Source organism: Lepidochelys olivacea (assembly GCF_965140295.1).
Source record: "Lepidochelys olivacea isolate rLepOli2 genome assembly, chromosome: 4".
Classification (NCBI taxonomy): domain Eukaryota; kingdom Metazoa; phylum Chordata; order Testudines; family Cheloniidae; genus Lepidochelys; species Lepidochelys olivacea.
Window position 1 is genome coordinate 42,430,676 of NC_140414.1, and position 26,884 is coordinate 42,457,559.

At 40.7% G+C, this 26,884-nt stretch overlaps 1 protein-coding gene across 3 annotated transcripts in view; it reads right to left on the reverse strand.

Moving 5' to 3' along the window:
* Positions 1–3,012: 3,012 nt before the first annotated feature.
* Positions 3,013–26,884, reverse strand: part of LOC311519589 (bifunctional heparan sulfate N-deacetylase/N-sulfotransferase 4) — a 175,493-nt gene continuing 151,621 nt past the window's right edge. For 2 of the 3 annotated variants that reach the window (XM_084626233.1, XM_084626235.1), the window contains exons 10-15: positions 24,696–24,819; positions 22,407–22,581; positions 20,403–20,573; positions 18,564–18,673; positions 9,313–9,415; positions 3,013–3,464 (exon numbers count right to left, since the gene is read on the reverse strand). In XM_084626233.1, the coding sequence (XP_084482359.1) occupies positions 3,327–3,464; positions 9,313–9,415; positions 18,564–18,673; positions 20,403–20,573; positions 22,407–22,581; positions 24,696–24,819 (821 nt within the window). In that variant the 3' untranslated portion in view covers positions 3,013–3,326. Of the gene's footprint in view, positions 3,465–7,965; positions 8,465–9,312; positions 9,416–18,563; positions 18,674–20,402; positions 20,574–22,406; positions 22,582–24,695; positions 24,820–26,884 lie in introns of all 3 variants that reach the window. The other variant, XM_084626234.1, reaches the window with a different exon arrangement.

The window sequence follows — 26,884 nt, forward strand, 5'->3', positions numbered from 1 at the left end:
ATCCGGATGCTGATCCTGATTGTTCCCAAGTTTGCTTGTCTATATGGTGAGTTTGAAATGAAAGCTCTAGTTTACACCAGTCTCTAGTAACTATGGGCTAGCTGAAGGATGATTTTGCTTTAATAAATAAAGTTCTTTATGCCATTTTAAAAGCTGAAAGTTGGAGAACTATTTTGTCTTTGCTTACTTGGTGTTATTCGCAGGAATATGTGCTGTAACTACAATGTCATTAGATAGAATTTATTTTTTGCAAGTTTATTTTCTTCTTCATGTGAACACCTAATTCTTATTGACATTAATGGGAGTTATGCATTTATGGAGAGGATACAGATTAGGTTCAGATGATTCTTTGGCATATGTAAATAAAGTAAAACCAAAAATATAAAGCAAAAAACAAACAAACAAACTGGTTTAGCATATTTAAACACCTGACCCATAGCTAGAGATAAGATAAGAACTCATCGTCTCATATATTTAGTTCTCTCTCTTACAGTTCACATTGGGTGAGGGAAGTTAAATTACCCATCAAGGACTGTGATCAACAGATACATTCTACAGGATAGATTTCAGAGTAACAGCCAGGTTAGTCTGTGTTCGCAAAAAGAAAAGGAGTACTTGTGGCACCTTAGAGACTAACCAATTTGAGCATAAGCTTTCGTGAGCTACAGCTCACTTCATTAATGTAGCTCATGAAAGCTTATGCTCAAATAAATTGGTTAGTCTCTAAGGTGCCACAAGTACTCTTTACTATCCTGTAGAATGAAAAGGTGTAGTCTATAGTGAGAGAAGTAGAGAGTAAAAAGTCAATTGAGTGGGAATGTAATTATCTGCTGAAGTATATAGTCTTTTCCAAGCCTCAAACCATTTTATGGAATTACGTGCCAAACACATGAAAGAAGCACTTAGCTGCATGCCAGTGGTGGATGAAGTTAGCTCAGGATTGGAAGGCACCTCTGATAAAATGGTGGAGTTCTCTTAATCTTCAGATTGCTAACTGAGGGGAAGAACAGCCTCAGACATCATTTCACTTCTTGTGGGGAAAACACATGTTACAGGAACTCAGCTTTTTCAAGTATTAGATTGCCATTTCAAAGGAGCAGGGGACTATTTGGGACTATTAGCCCACATTTGATTAGACCTAGCTGTGTCGAGACCAGTGGGCTGAATAATTAACAGGTGAACGAAACAAACAAGTTTCTATATGAACTGTTCTAGAGCAAGATATCCTTCCCACTTGACAGTTGCATGTGGCTGAACTGTTAAGGAACAAACGACATTCCTGGGGAAATCTTTTAATTATTGATTAAAAGAAATGTAGGTATAAACTACCCATAGAATCCATCTGTAATTTCTCCTGCACCAGTGTGACAGGAATTTGGGTATTTACATAATTGAAAATCCAAACTTCCTATAATCTACTAGTGGGGATGTCAGAAAGTCTTTTTCTCATAAATGAATGGCTTGAGAACTCTAATGTTACAACATTTGTAGGTTTGAGTGTGCCTGGTTAGGGACAGTCTGACTCCAGAAACTAAAAGTGAAACTGTGAACCTAGCTGAGTTTAAATAAAAATGGCAAGTTCTACTAATACTCACAACCCTCTTCTTGCCTCAGACAGAGGATAATGTGAACCTGGGGGAGACTCAGATTCAGGCCAAACCTAAAACTAGGTCTGTTGTCAGGTTTCAGCCACAATTCTCACACAGCTTTACTGTGTGTACAAGTGAGTGAGTATGGGAGAGGAAGAGGCATGACTGATGATAGGCAATATTTTTGAAAGCCTCCTAAGATCCACATTTACAAAGGTATTTAGGCATTTCAAGATGCAGATAGGTGCTTTTGGCAGTCCCACTGGACACCTAACCAAGCACATTCAAGTATCATTGAGTATCAATGGAATTTAGGCTCCTAAGGGCCTAAATCACTTTTGAAAATGGGACAAAGACTACTGTGTCACTTTGTGTCATTTAAGGCTAGATCCACAAAAGGGCTTGGGTCTTGCAGTGCCTAACATTGAGGTACCCTTCCACCTAGTGAAATCCTCAGCCTGAGTTAGGCTCCCTGGGTCTCCATGAAATGCCTGGCAAGAGTTAGGCAGCTAAGTAATGGATCTTCAGAAGCCTATAAGCTGAGCAGGAAGCCAACTAAGCCAGCCAGGAATGAAATGCAGAGGAACAAGACAGGGCAGATTCAAAGGTACTTAGGTTTATAAATCCTACTGATCTGTGCTGTAGGCACCTATTTCTGCTTGAGATTCTCAGCTGTAAACAGTCTCTTGAAGTTATCTAAGCCACGTTAGTCCTCTCTTGTGGAAAAAGAACAAGAGAGAGACCAATAGCCCAGTGGTTAGGCCACTCACCTGAAGGCCCAGATTTAAATCCCTGCTCTGCCTGATTTGACACTGCACTCGAACCCACATCTTTCTTTTCCAGGAAAGTGGCCTAACCACTAGTCCATTGGGTAATCTGAGGTAAGGCACTCTCAAATTGGACTTGTCCAATTTTATATATAGAGAGAGACTGTAGGTTGGTAATTACAGCATTCACCTGAGACACCGGAGAGTTCTGTCCAAGTCACTGCACCAATGAATATTCAATAATGAGGGCCTGATTATCTGAGCAGCTGAGTAGCCATGGTTCTCACTGAATTCAGGTAGAAGCATGCATGCCTAATTCTTTTGAAAGTCATTTCCACCATGTATAAAATTTACCACCATATGTACATAGGCAGCCAGATGCCAAAATTATTGTTCTCTGCCCAAAAGCTGGGGGACAACGAGTGAGGCAGATGATTAGGTCTACAAGAAGCTGAAAATCCCAAAGCATCAGAGGCTGCAGTGTGGAGGATGGGTGGAGGCACAGTATGGATGCAGAAGGGAAGAGTAGCTGAGCCCGTGCACAACTTGAAATATAAGTCAGAGGTCAAACAAATAGCAGTATTTTGGTTTAGCTATGACAGCTGTAGAAGGTATAAGGAAAAAATAAGTGCTCACATCTGATGTACCAGCAGAGGTGTTTATTCTGTAGAAGTGAGAAGAACAAAGAAGGTGTATACACAATTACTTAAAACAATTTCAGAAAAGACAGATTTTCTCCCCCCCCAACCAAAAATACTTTGTGATCAAAATTTATTTTGCTTTTTCCCAAACCTCAAGTATATACCAGAGTTAGACTGGATGTGCTGTTGTCAGATAGAAATAGAAACAAAAAAAACCGCTGTAGGCAAGGCCATTAACTTTTTGCCCGTGTCTCAGATCTTTGACTAGGACTTTTTTAAAAAAAATATTTCCAAATGATGCTGATTATGTTTTTATAAAAAGTATCCAGTCACTGGAACACTGAACACTTAAGAATCTCCTTTGTTTGCAAATCCTTATTTTCTGCTAGCTTTTCCAGATATGATAGTGATGGGGGATCCAATCTGTAGATAGGTCCACACCTTAGCAGTCGCATTAAAAGGATACTCTGGAAGAAAAGAGAATATTAAAAAAAGGTAAGAATTGTTTCATTTACAGGGAAAATTTGTCTTCTGAGAATATATGTCTTTAACATAATGTTGGAGGGCCTATTTGCCTTTGGTTTATATTGCAGTACATGTGATAAGAAGTATTTATTTTAAAGGTAGGTTTTATTATGTGATACTTGTGAGGATGGACATATTCTGAAAGTTCCTCAGTGAAGATGAGTATACAGTGGTTGCAAAGAGACTATGCTACCATCTTCATGTTGGAAGGGGTTTATCCAGAAAAGGACTAACTCACATTAGCAGGATGGTGTGGAGGAGCTTTACTGATGCTATCTGTGCCAGTTCTGTGGCTCTTCTATTGAATGGTCTGTCAATTCAGCACTTTTCATAAGAATTATTCACTCAAAAATGAGTACAAATACGAACAAAACATGGATGCAGGGATATAATTTGATACTACAAAGCATTCTTTATTTCTGTCTTCAAATCATGTCCCTACAGCCTCATAACATCCAAAATCAGCGCTCTCATTGTTTTTACTATACAAACTTGTCCTTCCCCCAGAGTTTATAATTCAGCCATTTTAATTTGTTCTGGGGAAAGTTGGCAAACTGATTCCATATCTTGGAGGGAATTTGTTTGATTGGGGTGTAGGGGGGAGGCTAAAAGCAGTTAAGCTGGAAATTTTATTTTAGACTTTGAGAGGTCAATGCATAATTTGAAAGTTTAGAGATGCTTTTCTGATTGACTCTAGCTAAATGACTACTGCTCTGATAATCTGATATGCTATCATAGATTCTGGCATGTGTTGATCCATGCTGGATTCTACCTTTTAAAGGCAGAGATACTAGAGCAGGCATGGAAGGATACAGATGCAGTAAGGGGAAGGATGTAAAGGAGTATAATCCTACAAAAAGATCTACCTGGGTAAACTCCATGTACAATTAATTTCAGCGAGACTCTGCACAGATGCAGGAGTCGGCCTGGCCAGGTATGTAATTCATAAAACAGAAAGTCAGTCCACAATTTCCCCCCATCCCCCCAAACTCCAGCTTTCCTTGTTATTAACAACGTGTTTGGCTTGCTCTTTATTCTTCTTCTTCTATTCTATATTTATTTAATTGGTTTTTCAGATGCCCCTCAGTTATAGTCAGTGATGTCAAAAGCATAATTTCATGATTTGCTTAAAGGGAAAAAAAAGTCAAGATTATTTACAGCCAGTGTACAAAGACCTTTCTACAATAAAGGTGTTCTGGACAAAGGCTGTGCTGAGGGATCATGTTCCAGGCAGAAGAAATTAGACCCTAATATGCTGCTGTTTTTATATTCAAATTGTATGCTACACCTAACAAAACCACATCAAGTCTCAGTTTATCAATGAGAACATGGAATATCTTGGTAGCATGACACTTAGCCAAACATAAATAACAAGGAGGCACAAAAAGGGATATGAAACCCTCCTCTGGAGTGTATACTAAAGACATAATTGGATGTCAGAAAAAGGAGATTTTAAAAGATACTTTAGTATTTTTCTTACATGAAAAGCTGGTTTCCACCCCTTCCAAAAGGAAGTGCAACAGATTAAGACATCTGCTGTATTCCTTTAAAAGCTCCCAAAACAACATTTGGTGTTTCCTGAGCTTTTCATTTCAAAATTATCTTTTAATTACCGATGAATTGCTGCAGATGCAATTTGGCACGTATGTTCTTTCAGATTATGGGTTGGCCGGATAGTCTTTGGAATTACTCCGGTTCCCCACCGCAACCTTTCAATGGTTTGTCCAAAAAACTTTCACCACGCCAGTTTTCTTCAACATTGTTAACCCTAAATATTCAGCTAAAAGAACGAGGAGTACTTGTGGCACCTTAGAGACTAAGAAATTTATTTGGGCATAAGCTTTCATGGGCTAAAAACCACTTCATCAGATGCATGCAGTTGAAAATACTGTAGGAAGATATATACAGAGAAGATAAAAAATGGGGGGTGCCATACCAACTATAACGAGACTAATCAATTAAGGTGGGCTATTATCAGCAGGAGGAAAAAAAGTTTGTAGTGATAATCAGGATGGCCCATTTCAAACAGTTGACAAGAAGTGAGAGTAACAGTAGGGGAAAAATTAGCACAGGGAAATAGTTTTTAGTTTGTGTAATGACCCATTCATTCCCTGTTTTTATTCAAGCCTAATTTAATGGTGTCCAGTTTGCAAATTAATTCCAGTTCTGCAATTTCTCATTGGAGTCTATTTTTGAAGCTTTTCTGTTGCAAAATTGCCACCTTTAAGTCTGTTACTTAAGTGACCAGAGCAGTTGAAGTGTTCTCTGTCTGGTTTTTGAACATTATAATTCTTGATGTCTGATTTGTGTCCATTTATTCTTTTGCGTAGAGACTGTCCGGTTTGGCCAATGTATGTGGCAGAGGGGCATTGCCGACACAGGATGGCATAGATCACATTGGTAGATGTGCAGGTGAATGAGCCCCTGATGGTGTGGCTGATGTGATTAGGTCCTATGATGGTGTCCCTTGAACAGATATGTGGACAGAGTTGGCAACAGGCTTTGTTGCAAGGATAGGTTCCTGGGTTAGTGTTTTTATTGCATCGTGTGTGGTTGCTGGTGAGTATTTGCTTCAGGTCAGGTGAGAGTGAGGGATCGTCCTTCAGGATAGGTTGTAGATCCTTGATGATGTGCTGGAGAGGTTTTAGTTGGGGGCTGGAGGTGACAGCTAGTGGCGTTCTGTTACTTTCTTTGTTGGGCCTATCCTGTAATAGGTAACTTCTGGGTACTCTTCTGGCTCTGTCAGTCTGTTTCTTCACTTCAGCAGGTGGGTATTGAAGTTTTAAGAATGCTTGATCGAGATCTTGTAGGTGTTTGTCTCTGTCTGAGGGATTGGAGCAAATGCGATTGTATCTTAGAGCTTGGCTATAGACAAGGGATCGTGTGGTGTGATTATCACTAAAGTTTTTTTTTTCTCCTGCTGATAATAGCCCACCTTAATTAATTAGTCTTGTTAGAGTTGGTATGGCAACCCCCATTTTTTCATGTTCTCTGTGTGTGTATATATCTCTATATATTGTATTTTCCACTGCCTGCATCTGATGAAGTGGGTTTTAGCCCATGAAAGCTTATGCCCAAATAAATTTCTTAGTCTCTAAGGTGCCACAAGTACTCCTTGTTCTTTTTGCTGATACAGACTAACATTCAAAACCTAAATATGAAACCTAAATATTCAAAAATTAGGAATCAGAACCCTCCAAAAATCATGAGTTTGGCTCAAAAGTATTTTTTCCAGATTGTGTTGCTTGTGGTGGTAGGGGGCAGGGCTCAAAAAGCCTGAGCCCCAGCTTGACAAAGCCCTGGCTGGATGATTTAATTGGGGTTGGTCCTTGTTTGAGCAGGGGGTTGGACTAGATGACCTCCTGAGGTCTCTCCCAACCCAATCTTCTATGATTCTAAAAGTCTCACTTCCAGTTTATATCTTTTGTTCCTGAAAGCCTATGCTTCAGGGTTCTTGCTGGCCACTAGCAGGAGTCAAAAGGGGATTTTTCCCTCCCCCAATATTTTCTGGGAGGTTTTTTATCTCCTTCCTCTGGAGCATCAGGGATGGCCATGGCTGGAGATGGGCCATTGGACAGGGAGGGCCAGGGCTCTGAGGTGGCACTTAGCATTTTTCTTTCTTGTTTTTGTTTATATGCTCGGAATCTAACTGATTGCCATCTGTGGCATCTGGAAGGAATTTCGTTCAAATCAGATTGGAAGTGACCCTGGATGTTTGCACCTTCCTCTGCAGCACGTGGGTGTGGGTCACTTGAGAGGTTTACATGGGTATATTTTAATTATTTCTTTACCATTGCAGGGGCCCCAACTACCATTGCACTTTGGTCCCTTCTATTATCTGCCTGTGACAAATAACAATCTCGTCTCCTGTGAGCTGTAATACTTTGGTTAAATTTCAGTGTTTGAGGTTAGAGTGTGGATGGTGGGTAGTGTTGGTGGCCAATGCTATACAGGAGGTCGGACTAGATGGTGGTCCCTTGTGGCCTTAAACTCTATTACTCAAAAAGCATGGTTGATCCCTCCACAACTCTCACTCCAGCCTGACTGCGCTATCTCCTCCATCTCGTACACACATCTTCTGCTTCTGGGCTCCTCATATGGAAGCTGGAGGCAGGGACAGTGTCCAGGGGGTCAGGAAGGGGGAGGGGGAGAAGAGGGACATGGGCAATGGGCAGGAATATGAGACACATCTAGTGTCCTAAGTGGACAAGGACTGTATCCAAGGAGGAGGGAAGAAAACTGGACAGGGACAGTGTGGCTACTCGGAGCCCACCAATACATATCAACAGTTTGGGCTGTCTAGACTGTTGTTGACCCAGCTGGTTCATGGTTATCACATGTTTTGATTGACAACTTTGTTTCCTTTTGTTTGCTCCAAAAAAACCCACCTTGAAGGATCAGGCCAAAAGAAAAAAATACAGAAAACTATTAAATTCAACCAACCTCACAATCCACCGAGAGATGTTTCTGTTCTTTGCTTGTGTCCTGACAGGCTGTAATTTGTCATATATGATGAAGACTATCAATCATACATACAGTTTCTGGAACTTTCTGGTAAACAGAGGGACTAGACTATGCATGAGTCCCAGGCTGGATAAAGAATAATGCCATATAGCTCCATATTGTGTCCCAGAAGCTGACAAAGGAGTTGATGCTAATAGCTGTCAGCGCGTGCATATATAAACAGTTTTATATTTGTATTTAATTTTGAGACAGTTATTCATGAGGTCGTGTACTGACAATCACAAGTGAGTCGGGGAAGCGAGGGGTTTTATGGTGCCAGTAACTGTCATTAGAGACTTTGGTCCTCTGAACATCAGTGCTATCTCACTTTCTGAAGCTCCTGTCTCAGCCAGTATGGCAGGGGTTGTCCCAATCTGTGCAGTAGTTTAGACAGTTCCACATTGTGATCTCTGTAGTAGCTTGAAAGAAAAGCTCTAGACTGAGGGAAGAGGGGAAAAGGAACAAAGATAATTTACATTAAAAATTGGCACCCTTGTGGGGAACAATCTTGCTGAAAAAGCAAAGAGACAAACCAGGTAAAATTCTTAAAGGAACAGTGTCCACATTTTTATGGCCCACAATTTCAGTTCTCTTAGTATCATTGTGACAGGAAAATTTCCTGGACAAACCTTATTAAGTTAAACCTTATTAAACTGAATTCAATATCTTTTGGATCCATTGTATTAAAATGCATTTGTTTAGGTTCTTGTGGGATTGTATGCAACTTTTCTAGGAGACTGACTAATGTAAATGTATGGAGAAAAACCCTTTGTTTATTGGTTACCTGCTTCTTGAAACTCCAGATGAAAGACCCCATAATTGTATAAAAGATGGATCAAAGTCTTCAAGTGTGTGCTAGTTCTGAGCTGAGGCTGTTATGTGACCATAGAAGAGATGCCTTTGTGGGGTTTGAAGGACTAACCACCTGCCACAGGCAATGCTGGAGTTGGGATGATCACCAGTAAGCTTATTAGCACGAGTGAAGAGAAAGCAAGCAGGTCAGCTTTCACTGTCTGAGTTTGCTGGGAGAATTCACATCTGTGCAGCCTGGAAATGTCCCAGTCAGCAGGGACATGCATCACCACACAAAGAAGCAATGACTGGGAAGCTAAAAGCCTGAGTATGAATGCATTTGTTGGACAAATACAGGTGTGGTTATCCTGAACTGTAGGTTTTTAAAAAAAAAAAACATTAAAAAAAATGAACCATCCTTTATTCCTGAGCCCCAAGCATGATGCTGCATGAGTTTTTCACAAACTGTAACTCAGATCTCTAGAAAAGTGGTACCTCTTGATCCATTGGTGGGTATTTTCGGCCTTTGCTTTTTCCCAGGCATTTGGTCTTCCCTCCTTCCAGCAGCTGACACCAAAAGCCTTTCTGAGGGTCAAACCTAAAAGGGATAATATCTTATGAAAGGTTTAATTATGGAAGAACCTTCAGCCACTAAATAGTCAGTTAGCCAGCTATGTGATATCTCGGATGTTTTACTTCTTCCAAGTAGGGAGAGAACTGATATTACAGTGTCTTAGACAGCCACTGTATGCTCAAGAACAATTTATGCAGTGAAATACATGTTTGAGAACATTATCAATTGCCTGAAGATATCCATTTCTCCAAAGAGTCTACAGAGCCCCATGTGTGATGTGATGTTTTTGGGGTATCTGTACAATGTATGAATTCTACTTACTAGATAGTCTCAGATAGCCGCTGTCCCAAAGCATATCCACCATTGCAGAAAGAACGTAGAGCAAATATACAACAGACTAAGGACAACAGGGAGTACTTAACTTTAACTACTGTGCTTTGATGGGACAATAGATATGCTAAGTGAGTTTCCATGAGCTGTTTGAAAGACACTTCCTTCTCTTGTCTGAAGGGGTCAGGAAATAGAGAGTGGCAATTCCCTAAGCAGGACAAAGACAGAGGTGACAAAGAAGGCATTTAAAGTGAACTCAGAGGGAATGTCTGATGGATACACAAGAAGTTTGGGCAGGAGAGGGTAAGGAGATTCATAGATTAATAGATATTAAGGTCAGAAGGGACCATTATGATCATCTAGTCTGACCTCCTGCACAATGCAGGCCACAGAATCTCACCCACCCACCCACTCCTGCAATAAACCTCTCACCTATGTCTGAGCTATTGAAGTCCTCAAATCATGGTTTAAAGACTTCAAGGTGCAGAGAATCCTCCAGCAAGTGACCCATGCCCCATGCTGCAGAGGAAGGCAAAAAACCCCAGGGCCTCTTCCAATCTGCCCTGGAGGAAAATTCCTTTCTGACCCCAAATATGGCGATCAGCTGAACCCTGAGCATGTGGGCAAGAATCACCAGCCAGATACCCAAGAAAGAATTCTCTGTAGTAACTCAGATCCCACTCCATCTAACATCCCATCACAGGCCAGAGTCAGTAGGTACACTGGGAGAAAAGGCTCCATGTTTTTAAAAAAAAAAAGAAAAAGAAAAAAAAGCAAGCCATGCACCACAATGAACTTGCTGGATAGTCCCAGGTAACCTGGATCCCAGCCCAAAGAATGTGCTGGAGTATTGAGGAAATGGAAGCACAGAAATACATGCAGGATTTATGATTTTTATATAGATATGTATTTCTTAAGTTATTAAACAAAGACCAATGCTGTGTTTTGAATCCTGTGAAAAGACTGTGTGTTATGTGGTATACCTTATCATACGTGCGCTGAGAGTTAAATTGTAACCCAGCACCTCACACTTTCAGGAGGTTCTGAGATAAGGCATGTTTAAGCTACAGGGGAGCCAGAAAAGCCTGGTGTCCGAGTGCTGGGCAGTGAGCTACATTGTCTAAACTCTCAGGAAGGCGTGTTAGACAGGGAATCTGCATCCTGAGAGTGTGCCAGGGATCTCAAGCCAATGGCAGAGAGTGACTGGACTGTTATACTCAGGAAGCCTAAAATACACGGGATCCAGAATCGATTCCCTTCACAGAAGTCTTGTGAATGGTCAAGAAGAGGCACTTGACTGGACTTGTGATATCACACACTTTTCCAGGTCAGAACTTGGTCCACTGGAAGTGCCAGAGATTTGAAAAAAGACTTATGGACCATGTTGACTTAAGTGGAAGCTAGATCTGGTCTCCTCTATGTGCATGCACACATCTGCCAGTAGTACTTTTTTAACAACATATTTCTTAGTTGTGTATTTTTGAGGCAACTAAAGCAGTGTTTAGATCCTCTGGAAGAAGTGGTTGGTTTGCCATTAATGTATCACTACACCTGGAGGGCTGGTTGCCTCATGTAATTGGTTCTAGATGTCACTTTCATTCCAAGACAGGCATCAGCAGAAACACTGTCTCTAAACAATCTTTGCAGAAATTTGAAGTCTGATCATCATGTGTTTAAAATCAAAGATATAGGAATGTTAGATTACGGCATTAACACACTAAGGAAACAAGCAAAATATAGGGTTAAGTTTTGAATTTATTGCTATGGGACTTGGCAGCATGCATAAAACATTGAACAGGTTTACGTTTTTGCTGTTCAGCAGCTGTTTAAGAAGGATGAAGTATAATTGGCTGAAATGTAAAGTTAATTAGTTTCAGAATGTTTTGTTGCCCTGGGCCTATTCCTTAAACACCAACGCACCTGCAATTTGCTACTGCACATATGTGAACTCATTTCAGGAGAGGGGGACGGGGAGGGGGATCTTTTTTACCCCCTGCCCAGCCTGTTATCCCAGGGCTAATCCTTCTAGCCTAAATTTTCACGGTAATTATATCAATTAAAATTAAACCAGTCATTGATTAAATGGATATATTGATGGTAGATTCATTTCTATTTTGGACTTTTCAATCTGCTCATTGCATAGTGAAGTACTTTGGCTGGCTTGCACTAATTTCCCAAGAGAAGAAGTAATATAGTGTGCTGTGCTAAAGGAAAACTGTAGTACTATGCCCTAACATTTCTGTCTCAGTATGAGTATATTCAACATTATGGGAAAGTCCAAAATTATAGAATGAAAAAGCCAAGCAATTCAGTTAAGCACCCCATTTTGTTCACGTTCTTGGGACTGTATAAAGTTGTACATTTTGTGCAAAGTATGTTATGTGATACTGTATTTGGGTGCAATGGAAATACTTAAGGATACAGTGTTAGTCTTAGCTGTAACTCAATTTTTCAAAAGAGAGCTAATGAGACCTCATATTTTGTAATTCCCCCTGCCCAGCACCTATCCTCCTTCCCTACCTTATCTAAGGAACTTATATAGCCTCTGTTAATATAGTAACTGAGAGCCTCACAATGTTTAATGTATTTATCCTCACAGCACTCTTGTGAGGTAGGGCAGTGCTATTATCCTTATTTTACAGATGAGGAATGGCAGCAGAGAAAGACCACGTGATTTTCCCAAGGTCACACAGGAAGTCTGTAGCAGAGCAGAGAATTGGACTGGGTATCCTGAGTTCAGGCAAGCACACTAACTGCTTCTCCTCCACAAAAAAGCCTTCAAGGTTTGCTCCATCATGGAAAGAGCTACTTGCCCTTCACTTAGCAACCCCCAGGGATTCACAGGAGGTTAGAGGCATCTTTGCTGCTGCCCTGGCTCTGGTGTTCACGTGTCTCCCAGCTCCATGATAGCTTATGGTATGTTTACACAACAGCTGGGGGCCAGCTTCACAGCCAAAGTAGACAGACGTGTTAGCTCTGCACAAGCCAGCACACTAAAAATACTGTGACTGCAGCAGTGTGGGCTAGTTACCCGAGTACAGTCCCACCCAACCCCCTGGCTTGGTAATCTGGCCACAGGAACATGGGTGGCAGCTCAAGATGACCACCTGAATACATACCCAGGGAGTTGGTGGGATTGTACTTGGGTAGACAGCCCATGCCACTGCACACACTCTGATATTTTTAGCATACTAACATGAGCAGAGGTAGCATGTGTCTTTGAAGCACTTGGAGGAGAGGAAAGTGATCAGGAACAGTTAACATGGATTCACCAATGGCAAGTCATGCCTGACCTGATTGCCTTCTACGATGAGATAACTGGCTCTGATATGGGGAAAGCGGTAGATGAGATATATCTTGATTTTAGTAAAGCTTGTGATACAGTCTCCCACAGTATTCTTGCCAGCAAGTTTAAAAAAGTACAGATTGGATGAATGGACTATAAGGTGGATGGAAAGCTGGCTAGATTGTTGGGCTCAACGGGTAGTGATCAACGGCTCAATGTCTAGTTGGCAGCCGGTATCAAGCGGAGTGCCCCAGGAGTCAGTCCTGGGGCTGGTTTTATTCAACATCTTTAATAATGATCTGGATGATGGGATAGATGTGGTGTTTAGATGTTGCTTGTAATTATTAGAATTGGGAGCACTGGCTGTTGGGAGTCTGAAAGGACAGGAAACAGGAAGGAGCGGGGAGGAGTTGAGAGGCTGGGAGAAAGCTACAGGAGGTGCAGCAGCAGCTTGGTAAAGAGGTTTCCACTTTGAAAATAAAGTCTTGTAGAAGCTTGTTAGTACCTTGCCTGGTTGATAAAACAATAGATTACACTCTCAGCAGGTTCGCGGATGACACTAAACTGGGGGGAGAGGTAGATATGCTGGAGGATAGGAATAGGGTACAGAGTGACCTAGACAAATTGGAGGATTGGGCCAAAAGAAATCTGATGAGGTTCAACAAGGACAAGTGCAGAGTGGGGTCATGTTCATCTCACCACTCCGACAGGGCCACTATGTCTTCTTTCCCTCCTCCCATAAAGAATGGGTATGAGGGAAGATGGACAACCTTTTCCAGTGTGGGGGAGAGGGTGATCCAGGCATAGAGAGGGTTTCTCCTGTCAGCAGAGCTAATTGTAACAGAGGACTCACATTTTGGCTTAATATCCCATTCCTCCATTCTCCAAAATAGTCTCTCTCTCTGTCTCTCTCTCTCTCTCTCTCTCTCGCTGAAGCACTGTCTGACAGGAGACTTGGAAGCAACAGTTCTTGCATCATGTCTGCTCCAGTCAGGAGAGTGCTGTATAAGAATCTAGACAGATCAGATTAGATCTGTATTAGCTCTGTACCTGGCTTTCCCCTCTGTGAAAAGCAGCAGTTTAGTGCTGCCTGGCCATTTTTCTCTCTAACCCCTCTAGCCCCTTTGTTCTCTGAGTGGGAAACACAGCTACTGAGCCTCTCTGTTAACCATGTGAACACACAATCCCCACTTCTCTCTGCCTCAATGGTGAGGAGAGGGAAGAAAAATCCACAAAGGAACCACCAGTTCAAAATGCTGCAGAGCATGTGTTGGAAACAATGTGTTTAATGCCCTCTCCTACCAGCCAGTCAGGGCAAGGCAGGGACATCCTGTGGCCAAGAGGATGCAGCTAGAAAACTGGATAGGGATGTATCTTTAAAATAAAAAGTGTGTGTGTGTGTGTGGGGGGGGGAACGGGGGACTTGGTGAGTGAGGCTGTATTAATTTTTGAACCTCTGAGGGGTACTTGCACATGCAAATAGATATTTGCTGAGGCAAATTAGGTAACTACACATCTAATGTAATATTTGCCAGCAAATCCAGTAACTGCATTCAGACAGGTATCTGGATGTGCAATTTACCAGATTTACATGGCAGACTCCTCCTTGCTCCCACAAACACTGATCTTACCTTTTGTAATGAAGTGGAAATTTTCTGTAGTATTTTTACGAATCTTATGGGTGCCTCAGTTTCCCCTACATTTTGTATGGCTAGCTGGGGTGGGGGAAAAGGACTCCACTCGCAGGGAAGGCTGGGAGACATACATATGAATGTCTGAGCCTGAATGGGTCATTAAAAAAGGAACTGGTGGAGGTTGACTCCCAATCAATGGAAAATCATGGAAGACAATGGAAAACGCAATCACCAGGACATTGCCACCTAGTAACCAATGGCCAAGAGGGTTATGGATTTTCCCACCTCTCAGCAGGAAAGCTGAGAAAAGACCCCAGCTAGAGAACAAAGGACTGGGAAGGTGTGAAGTGGGAGGATAAGAGTTGGCTGCTGGAGGGAGTTGGGGTTCTCACCTGGGACTGACCAAGAAGGTCAGACAGAGACAGAGAAAGCTTGAACAATGGGGTTCATTACAGTTTGGCTGGGCTCTGAGCTAACCAAAATGGATTTACTCTATGCTTTAGCCTTTCTTTCTCTAAGCTAACTTAAGGTCTTCCTATGCAGTGTTCCAGTTGGCTAATAAACCCTACTGTTTTGACACTGTTTGAGTATCATTACGAATACTTGGTGAGGTGCATTAATCCCCAAAGAGTGTACAAATCTCTACCAGGTTTTCCCACCCAGGTTTCCCCGTATTGTTGCTCTTACATAAAGTTCTGTGGAAGGTATACCTTAGTGTACACACATACATACACACACCCCTCTGATCTTTTCACAGAGATGCCCTCTGAGTCTCACATCAAAAGTGCACGTGTCACCTAGACTCCTCAGAGCCAGAGGAGACTGGCAGCTCCACAGTTTCCCTGCAAAGTTGGACTTGCTGATCAGAGCTCACGGTGTGAAGCAGAAGTGCTGAAGGCCCAGAGGTTCAATCTAAGGACGTGGTGAGGCCTAACCTATGAAGGGAGAGACAGACCCCTTCAGGATCTGGCACACTGAAGGGGTTCCTCCTAGAGACTGTTTCAAAGCTGGAAATGTAGCACCGATCCTGTGGATTGTGACATCTTTCTTTAGCATTTTTTTACTTGAGGATCACAGAGCATATGTACAGACAGGAATTAACTCTTACAACATTAGTTTAATTTTAGTTTTTACAAATGCATCAGAATAATAAAAGGATAAACCCCAGTCTGGTTTAGTAGTGTATGTGAAGGATGATAGGTTAGGATTTAATTCTGCACTCACTTAGTGCTGGATGGAGTGCTTACTAACTGCTGAATGATATTTACCTCTGTGCAGGGCCATAAGCAGCATTTATGTCTCACTTGCATCCTATTTCAAGGGCTTCAGTAGCATTTAAGTGGTGCGCAGCCCTTATTCTTTGCACCAGGGTGAATTTCACACTCCTGTGAGAAGCCATATTGATGTTTATGGATTACATATGGCAATAAGCTTGTTGTCCAGTAGTATTTGCACAGTTGGGTCCTTGGCTTGCATTCTGACAATTTTAAAAATGTGTGTTGTATGCTTAATAAACAGCAATGACTTTGAAGGAGCCTATCCAATTGATTTTATATTGACATTCTTAATGTGAAGCTACCACATTGTTTAATGTTGTTTCCTCTTCCATGCAAACCTGTGTGTTTCCTCCACACACTTGCGTTCTCAGTGTTTCTGAACTGTGATTGTACAATTTTATAGAACTGTTTACAACTCATTTTCCTGTTTAAATAAAGGTGAGACCAACTTTATACCTTGTATGTGACTCCACTGACTTCAGTTTAGTTACCGAAGGGAAAATTTTGTCCCCAAATATATTGAACACATAACAAAAGGCATGGAAGATGTGCAGTGTGGCAGGTATGCAAACATCAGGAGCTTAGCTATGTATTCAAAATTCCTGCCAGCACTTTGTACACATTATGAACCAAGGACTTACAAAATTACATTCCAGAAAATGAAACTGTTTACCTAGGAAAAGCTATTTTGAAAAGCAATGTTTTTTAAGAGACTTTTTTTTTTTAAAAAAAGAAGAAGCCTGCACAATTCTGGGCTTATACTTAGTATAAGGATCAGTATAACCAACAAGTGTTGTTTGTTCTGGAAAAGATTGACGAGGAACCATTGCAGTATTACCCTTAAGTAAAACTGGAGGCGGTGTGAGGGAGATGAAAACTTCCCTGCTGGAGTTATGTCACTCCTATAGTTGTATCATTCCTCCCTGTATCACTCCTATGGAGATGGAAAAGTGTAGGATTTGCTTCTCCTCCTCCCTGACTGTGGAATGGACATGGATTATTACCCCAAGCCCTGCAGACATAGGAATCTGTAGGAGGAAATGACCACCCAAGCAGATGCTGAATATTTGGAGAGCCCCTGTAGCCCTTCACCTTCATAAGAGGCTGTTGGTTTCTTGGCTCCATGGAATACCCCCAATACAGAGCTTGGCTCCATGGAATACCCCCAGTACAGAGCTTGCCCCTGGAAGTCAGCTGTAAGTGAGGTTCCCTGATGTGGAAAGGCCCAGTGTAAAAGCTTCTTCCTTATTTACTGCGGATCTGGGAGGGTTAATATCCAGCCAGTCCAAATTCCTGCAGAGATCCAAGAGCTGATGGTGAACTCTCTGCAGGGACTGGGAAAGGACAGGGAGATAGTTAACCACCCTTTCATGTGATCCAGGGGAAATCTATATCTTTCAGGTCTCCTACATGTGTAGATCTCAGACCTGAACTGAACTCATTACAGGCACCTTTGAAAAAAGGACTTCACTGATCCAGGGCCATTGAAGTCAATGGAAAGTGTATAAAAGGCACACTAGACAGTAGGCTACTCCTCTGATTGCCTTTGGGCCTCACACTGGGGGATGAGCTTCCCCTAAATATAGGCAGAGAAGCTAGTGTTGCCTATATTTAAGGCTGCCTGACACTTCCCATTATAAGATCCTCTTTTCTGTTCTTATAACTTCATCAAACTTCAAAAGCTGAAATTTTCCCTGTTGGGTGTTTTCCTCAGGTTTGGGAAGTTTCAGCAAAGCCATTTCTGAGCACAAGATTAGGGAAAAATACATTGCTTTGCTCATGTCAAAAAACACGACTCTTTCAGCTGAAGGGAAACTCTCATGATTAAGGCTGTTAAATGACGCACTAGGTGACTGGATTCTACCACTGCCTCAGCCACAGAATTTCTGTGTGATGCTAAACAAATCCCTTAAACCATACTTTTCACAGGTGATTACTAATTGTGCGTTCCTCATTTTCTGGGTGCCTGACTTGAGACCCTAGTGTTTGATTTGCAGAGGTGCAGTTGATTTGCAGTGAATGCTCAGAAGCCAGTGGGAGCTATGCTTTGGATAGATAAAATGCTATATAATGCTAAGAACTCTCAAAAATCAGGCCAGATGCATCTCAAATTGGGCATGCAAGATTATGTGTATTTATGACTTTGGTGTCTGTGTCTGTTTCCTATCTGTAAAATGGGGATAATACCCCATCACCTCTCAGGGCTGTTGTGAAAAATAACCTGAATAATGTTTGTGAAGTACTCAAAAACTACAGTGAGGAGCACCATAGAAACAACCATGAAGAAATTAATAATTCTGTCTTCAGAGCAGAGTTTGGATGGTGTGAAGTAAATAAATTCTGGGGCCTCACATTGAGCTATGGGTGTGGGGAGAAATGGACTAGTTGTTCATTCAGTGAGCGCCATCTATCCTGTGCACTGAATGAGGCAGGGGTCCTATAGGTAAAATAGTATGTGATCTTATCATGAAAGACTGTATCAGAATGGATATACTCAAAGGGGCTGATTTTTGAGTGCTTGACCTTGCAAACTTAATATTCTTTTAATGTAATTTTTTGTTTGTAACTGATGATAAATTGTATGTGGGATGTATGGATGTACATAATCATATACAACAGAAGAGATTAAACTGTTACAGACTCACGTTAGAGCTTCAGAGTAATTATAATGAGGTGAGACTCCCAAAAACTTCTGTACTTCATCCATCACTGTCGCTGGGTCACTTCTTAGCTGCTGTCCATCAATAATTAGCAACTGTAAGGATAGATTGTCCATTGAAGACAAAAGACTCAGTTCAATAAACTAAGCTACCTCACTTCCTCTGTGACACAACTGAAGGCAAGGTGGATTTGAGATAATATGGCATCAATAGCAGTCGTGCAATTCAGCTGTTTCTAGCCTTAATTTCTTTCAGCTCTGCATCTTGCTGGAGATGTATAGTCTTGCATCTGGCAACTGAGGGAACCGCTTGGATGCCTACATTGTTCTCCCCAATATAGTTATTTTTGCATGCACAAGCAAAGAATAAAATAAAAATCTCAAAGATTTACAGAATACTGAGAAAAACAGATTTAAAAAAGCTTGATTAGATAAGTCAGACATACAAAATATTCAAAAGCATTAAAATACACACTGAGCTTTTAGAGAAATAAGCACATAAATATCTAGTAATTAAATAGTAACCACTATGCAGATGCAGTAGATTGACAGTATCTGATAATCAGTATATAATTATTGCAGATCTTTCAAAAGTACGTTAACAAAATTTGGTCTGATGCAAAGCTACCTCAGTGCTGAACTGGACTTTGAGTCTAGTTGGTAAAGTTATATATAGAAGCTTTTGCAGTACAGAACTGTACAGATAATAACTAACTTGGATGGGTATGTTTCATATTTATTGTGAGGGCTTATGAATTATTGACTTTTTTGAGTGCACATTAGTAAGCACAATAAGTGCACTTTCTGTACGCACTCTATAAAGAATGAGTTCACATTGTTGTGTATCTTGTAAAATTAATCACTGCAACTAGGCAAACATGGCGGTAGCCAATTTTACAAGAAATATGTGCATGCTTAACAGCAGGGTCTGCATTCACTGTGATGAAATTAACTACTGCAGGGGGGAGAAACTTTAACATATGTCTTAGGAGCAGGAGGCCCAGCCTTAAGAACAGAGAAAGCAAACAGGTAATTGGAGTCCTGGCTCTCTTGGGGACCCAGAATCCCATGCATGTTCTGAAATTTGTGGGACAGTGTTATGCACCCTCCCTTAGCAGGACCAGAGAGAGTAAACAACTTTCTGCAGGAAGTCCTACCTGCCATAGATCCCCCAACTTGCGGGCATATTTTTTTGTGAACTTTGCATCCCATTCTGCTTGTAGGCCGGTACTTATTGCTTATCAAAAGAGAAGCAGGACTAAAGGGAGCTGATACAAGTCACTGACAAACCCAGTCCTCCTTTCACTTACTAACAATGGGTCTAGTCTATTTCCCCCCTTTGTAGTACAACTTGAGGCCATGTAACAGAAAAGGCCAGCCATGGAAAGAAACAGACTCTATAGATCTTTTTGGCTTTCTAGCATTTAGACTAACTAGAAGACACAGCCTGTGCTTCCTAGTTTCACCACAGAGTTTCTTTAAGTCCTGGTCAGATGAGGCAGTCACAGGGGAGGTTGCTTACTACCCTACATATACCTTTTCCTTCCATACCCATTTTTCTTTGTAGGGGCAGAAGGTATGATTGAGAGTATGGAGCATCCATAGGTGTGCATTGTGTTAACCTGTTTTTTGTCATGAAATAGGTATTCTGGGAGCGTTTTTGTAAAGATGAATTTTATCTAAGCATTTGTTTATATAGATTTTCCTTGAATTTTTTCCAAAAATCAATGAAAAAGCATCACAAGCTTATATGCAATAATGGTATAAGTTGAGATTGTTGTTCCCAAAATCAGTGAGCTTTGTGAAATGGCTAGCGGGAAATTACCTGGGAAGTGGGAAAGTGAGTTAGCCATCTTTCTATATGGGTAGCATACCACCCAGGGATGAGACATCTCTTCTGGAGAGTTCTTAACTCTGAGGGAGCCCAATGGTCTGATGTAATCACTTCATAGAAATTGAACTTCAAAGCTGCAGGGTCCTCATGAGATTGCTGGTGCTAGCATACAAAATTGAGAGACAAATAGCTATAATTAGCTAATTTATTTGAGCATAAGCTTTCATGAGCTACAGCTCTCTTCATTGGATGCATTTAGTGGAAAATACGGTGGGGAGATTTATATACATAGAGAACATGAAACAATGGGTATTACCATACACACTGTAACGAGAGTGATCACTTAAGATGAGCTATTACCAGGAGGAGAGTGGGGGCAGGGTGGAACCTTTTGTAGTGATAATCAAGGTGGACCATTTCCAGCAGTTGACAAGAACCTCTGAGGAACAGCGGGGGGTGGTGGGGGGTGGGAATAAACATGAGGAAATAGTTTTACTTTGTGTAATGACCCATCCACTCCCAGTCTCTATTCAAGCCTAAATTAATTGTATCCAGTTTGCAAATTAATTCCAATTCAGCAGTCTAGTTTATTTATGCTCAAATAAATTGGTTAGTCTCTAAGGTGCCACAAGTCCTCCTTTTCTTTTTGCGAATACAGACTAACACGGCTGCTACTCTGAAACCTATAATTAGCTAGTAAATTAAGCCATACTTGAGTAAAGAAGTGAAAACTGTACTATTTCAGACTTCCAAACATAGTTAAGAATTTAGCAAATTGTAGCTGCACTGCTATTGTGTTACTGTAATGAAATATCCTAGATGAATAATGGTCTCATTTTCAAATGTTAGTCATGGCTATCATACCCTTAATAATAACATCACCACCACCATCAACATACACATTACCCAACCACCCAAGACAAACCAAAAACCTATGGCTGTTTCAATGGAAGATTATCTATGGTTCTCTCCATTCTCAGGTGTTGTGGGCTTGAGGAAGGAGAGCACTTGGTGAAATTATGTGGCCTGTATTATGCAGGAGATCAGACCAAATGATCCATTCTAGCCTTAAAAATCTAAGAATCAACTATTTTACTAAGAAGGGATATTACCCACACACTCAGTTAACTGTTTGTAGAGACCAACAAGCCCATGTTAAAACCATATAGAGCCTAATTTATTGAAACATTCAGAACTGGTAGCATTTCACACATACTTTTGCAATCGCTTGGCAAAGGTATGCACCAGCTAGTGCAAGGCAGTGGAGAGTCAGACACTAGAGCTGCATATACAATAGGAACAGTTGGACCCTTAAGTCGCCACAGTGCAGCTCTACACTTTGTAGCACAGTTGGCAGTTGTGGTGTAGACAAGACACAGCCTTCTACCATTTCAGACTGCAGTTTAGGATGACCAGATAGCAAGTGTGAAAAATCGGGAGCGGGGGGTAATGGGTGCCTATGTAAGACAAAGGTCTTAATATCAGGACGGTCCCAGTAATATTAGGACGTATGATCACCCTACTACAGTTCTGCCAGTGTTGGGATTGATGGAGCCACACTGATGGAGAATTGCATGTCTAGTCTAGTCCAAATTCTGCCAGTGTAGATGCAACCATAGGGTCTGTTTCTCCTCTGCCTTATGACTTGTGTAATCTTTTGTGAATGTGCTCAGGATGGGGCTGGAAGGAGTGTCAACTGGCATGGTGAACTAAGTGCTTTATATTGTTATTTGCAAACCTCATCATAGGGTATCAGGATTTTTCTAGTTCATGCCTAGTTTAACTTTATATATGACTCTTTTGGCATTGCTCTGGCTATTTCATTTGTCTGTACAAATATGTCAAGTTGCTATATATGTTTAAACATTTTTTTTAAAACATAGGTGTTGATTTTGTTTTTTGGGGGCCAACCCATCTCTCCTCTGGAACATCTCCTAGGAAGGGGCGTGAATTAGTTTCCACTCTCTGCTTTTGATTTCATTGCCCATTCCCTACCTGATACCAGGAGTATGCCCGATCTGATGGGTCAATGAGAATGGTGATGATCTTGGCCTTGGGGACCAGGGAAGCTGCTCGTCTGGGAGCCTCCTGAGAATGGAAGTAGTTGGCACTTTTCTCAAACAGAAAGTCAGTGGTGACATTCGAAGGGGTAGGGAAGAAATCCATGTACCTGGGAGAAGGAGACAATGATTCGAATTAAGAAAATAATAAATTGTCTTATACATATATTTTGCCTTTCATAGCACGTGGAAATGTTAATCTTCCAACATAATTCACAAATGGAAGAAATCAAAACTCAACTGGGCAAAAGAGTCATTCTAAAATCATAACAGTAACAACCACTGGCTAGGGGGTCAATGATGTGAACAGCTAAACACTGAGACTGTATTGGCAATGATTTCCACTAGTGATAAGGAAAGTACTAATTGTACTTATAATGAATATTGAGTGAATAACTGGAAATACTCTTTTTCCTAGGAGAGCATTTTTAACGATAAAAGCGTTGATGGAGATTCACATCTAAGCGTTCCTAATCTGAAGTCAAAGTGTGTACAGATTAAAGATGTGAAGTGAGATTCTAGACTGTGCTTCTAGTAGGTGTTCCAAAGAACCTGCTGCCCAGTGGGAGGAGAGGAGAATGTGGCTTTAAGCCACTTTTGCATCCTCCCAGTTCTGCACTGCTCTGAGGAATGGAGTGGTCCCTGGCATAAATTAGACGGTTTTGGGGAAGGAGGAGGGGCAGTTGGGGGATGCTGCTTGCATTACAGCTACAGCAGCAGTGCTTCCTGAATCCAAGCAGTGCTACATACTTCAGTCCCAGAATGCTCCCTATGCCAGCCTGCGTGCCTTCCTCAGTGGCTATGCTGGAGAAATTCTACCCTGTCTGGAACCGTGCCTTTTAAAGACCCTAGCCCTACTACAGTCCCTTTACCTGGTGTAAAGGCCAAAATAGGGATTATAATCTCATCGCAGACATAAAAATGCTGTAGATGGAAAAACATGGTATAAATTGTGATATGTTTGTTTTTGCACTTCTAATCTAATTTGCCAATTGTGGGCCAGCCAATGGAGCTGCACTGATTTACATCAGCTGAAGGGCTGGTCCTTTGTATTGTGCAGAGCAAGATGGATGTTTTAGAAACAAAGTCAATATAGAATTATCTTCTGCTTCTTGTTCTTGCAATGTCACTATAGGTTCATTATCCCATATATTATTTGAATGCTTCCATGGATATAGGCCATGCATCCAGATGTATGTTGGGATTAACAAAATAAATCTGCAACCTCCCTCACCTTTTGTTATGATACAATCTCTACATGTCTCAGACATAAACAAAAACTACAAAAATAGACATGTATCTTGCAATGAAATTCAGGCTAATAAAAGAACGCTTTTTTACTTCTGAACGCTGGTAATATCAATAGCAATATGAGACATGCTTCATTATGTAGTATGAAAAAATATACAATGAAGCGTTTCCGTCCCCTGGGTTTTCGCAACATTTTTAACCTAGTAATTCAGTATTTCTCTTAAACTAAGTGTAGCCACTGTGATAATGTTGTTCTCAGTGATTTTTTAAAAATATATTGTGTAGTTCTGTTTCTATTCTTCATTGCAGCATATTACAGTTTTGTATGATTTAAACAATTCAAGATTAGCCTTTTAAAATACATATGTTTCGCAATGTTCTTCCTTCATATTAGCTTTACTATAAGTGTGACGACAGCTAGTACCTTTTGGTACATGAATCGTTACAAAATAATTTCTTTAAAGATTTAAAAACCCATGTTAATGAGTCTGAGGGGAATGACAATCTAAAGTTCCTTATTAATGGCTCAATTCTGCCACGTTTTGTTATGCTGAATAGTAATTTACTCCACAAGCAGTCTCGATGGCTAGATTATGCCACATTTAGAATAAGACCCTGCTTTACGAGTAGTACAATCTGAGAAAGGGCGGTACGATCTATTAAAATGAATATGATTATGATGAAATTGCAGAGTAAGGTATAACACAGCATGGGGAGAAGGCATCAGAATTGGGTTCTCTATTGTATTAGTTTACTAGAAACTATGACAGTTACTGTAACATCTAAATAAAATTAAGGGCAACACTTGATTAAGTGTCCCATCATTATGAATTAGTTTCTAACTCACTCTGATAGTGCCAGACATAGGAAATTCATCTGATAATTATGTGGGTGTCACATATACTTCTATAATTGTTCCATTGTGATTTAGCATGTGTTAATAAGAGACTTTTTTTTCTGTTAGTCTTCTTACCAATCAATTCCCTTGTGATAATTGTTTCCATTGAAGAACTGAACTTCTTCAAAAGTTTTTGGATTAGGGAGATTACTGATGATAGAAGGATGCATAAGGAGAAATAAATAAAGTGCTGTTGTTCCTAAAAGGAGAAAAAACCCAAGACACAGGATTATTTGACATAGGAAGGGTAGGATACATCTAAAGCTTTTAAATTTAAGCAAGTATTTCTGAATAAATATGCACAAATGAAGAGGAAAATTTAAAAAGTTTTTTTTTATAAGATACATTCTCATTAATGAAAGGATGTGTTAGCATGTTGGAGTTTTAAACATGAAGAGATAATACATGCAAGTTTATTTGTTCTGTGGTCATTAACTCTTTCATTCTCAAGAGTCCTAATTCTGCTCTGATGCAGGCGTGAGGTTTCTATTCACGTCAGAGGAAGCCATGTTTGTGCATACAATGGCAGAAACTGGCCCTAAATTTTGCAACATATTTCATGTTAAAACAAAGCATGTTTCGTACAGCTTTTCATAAATAATTATTGTAGGACTGTTTTCATTTCTTTCAGTCTTTGTCAATATCTGTTTATCTCCTCTGGATTGCTAGATGTTACATATCCTCTGCTTAAGTGATAACATTATTTCCCACCAAACTAGACTAAGGGCAAGTCTACACTACAAAATTAAGAAGTCCAAAGTTACATTGATGTACAGCCACTACACTAATTAAGTCGCTTCTGCATGTCCACACTATGCTCTTTGTGTCGACGGTGTTCATCCTCACCAGGAGCACCAATTTAACTATCAGTGTGGGGCATTGTGGGACAGCTTCTGAAAGGCAGCAACAGCCAATGTAAGCAGCACAGTGTCTACGCTGACACTGCGTTGACTTAACTACGTTGACCTAAGCAGTACGCTTCTTGCGGAGGTAGAGATATTAAGTCAGCATAGTGGGCAAATTACATCGATTGGAGCTACATTTTAATGTAGATGCTTACAGAGTTAGACCAGGCTTAAATTCATAAGTAGCTGGGATGTCCTGTTTGCAGGAATCACTAAGAAAGATAGTTTCATACTCGCTATTTTGCCACTGGAAATGAAAAGTGTGGTGTCACTTGAGCTTGCAGCAGAATGTCTTTTTAAACTTTCTATTAATTGATTATACACCATTTAAAACGGCTATCTTTTTAAAGATTTTTTCACATCTTACCTCCAGGTTGAGATTTATGGTGACTTGGTTGAGAAATATATATATATATTTTGTTTTTTAAAAGAGAACAGGAATTTAAAGGTATGTTCTCAAGATAATGCCTAATGCTGAGAGCAACAGCAATCAGTGTATCAGTGACTCTATCACTGACTCATCCTAGCCTGTCGACATTGTCAGTGGCACGTAGGGTATGTATAGCTCCACGCAGCAGTGAAAAACAGGCCGCATCCACACTGTGGTGTGTAGCTACATGTGGCAGTGAATGGCTCTGGCCAGGGGGTGGCAGCAGGACACTACACTATTAAAAGCAGCAGTGTAGATGGGTGTGTGTAGAGAGCTGTGTAGGGTATATACCCTAAAGTTCTGCATGTCTTTATCCATCTAAGCAGTGCCTCACTGTCTACACTGCTATTTATACCCATACTCTGGGGAGGTGCCATGTCTGTACTCTACACACACATACATGTAGATGTAGTCTATGTAACCTTGGGCAACTTCTCTTTGCCTGGGCTTCCACCTTCTGTAAGATACTATCCCACAGAGGTGTTTGTTGGGCTTAAAGTTTGTAAAGCACTTTGACATCCCCAAATGAAAGGGACTATATAGGTGATAAATACTCTTATTAGGATTGCAAACATTGTGAAGGTATTTGGTCAGAGCTCTTAATAGTTATCTTATCTTTGTGTCTCACAGCATAATAAAATGGGTGTTTGTTGTGAATGTTTGCTCTACTTTCTGACTACTTCCATATTACATGTCTGCTAAATGCAGAACACATTGACACAAAACTTAAATCAGTTTCTGGGGAAAAATGATTACATGAGATCCATATAAATACCTAGCTGTTATATAGTGCTATTCATCTTTAGATCTCAAAACACTTTACAAAGGAGGTAGGTATCAACTGTAGAAAATATAAAATAATTTAAGTGAAAACATCATGACTGAAATGCTTTAACTCTTATTATCCTTCAACTCCAGAGAAAGTAATC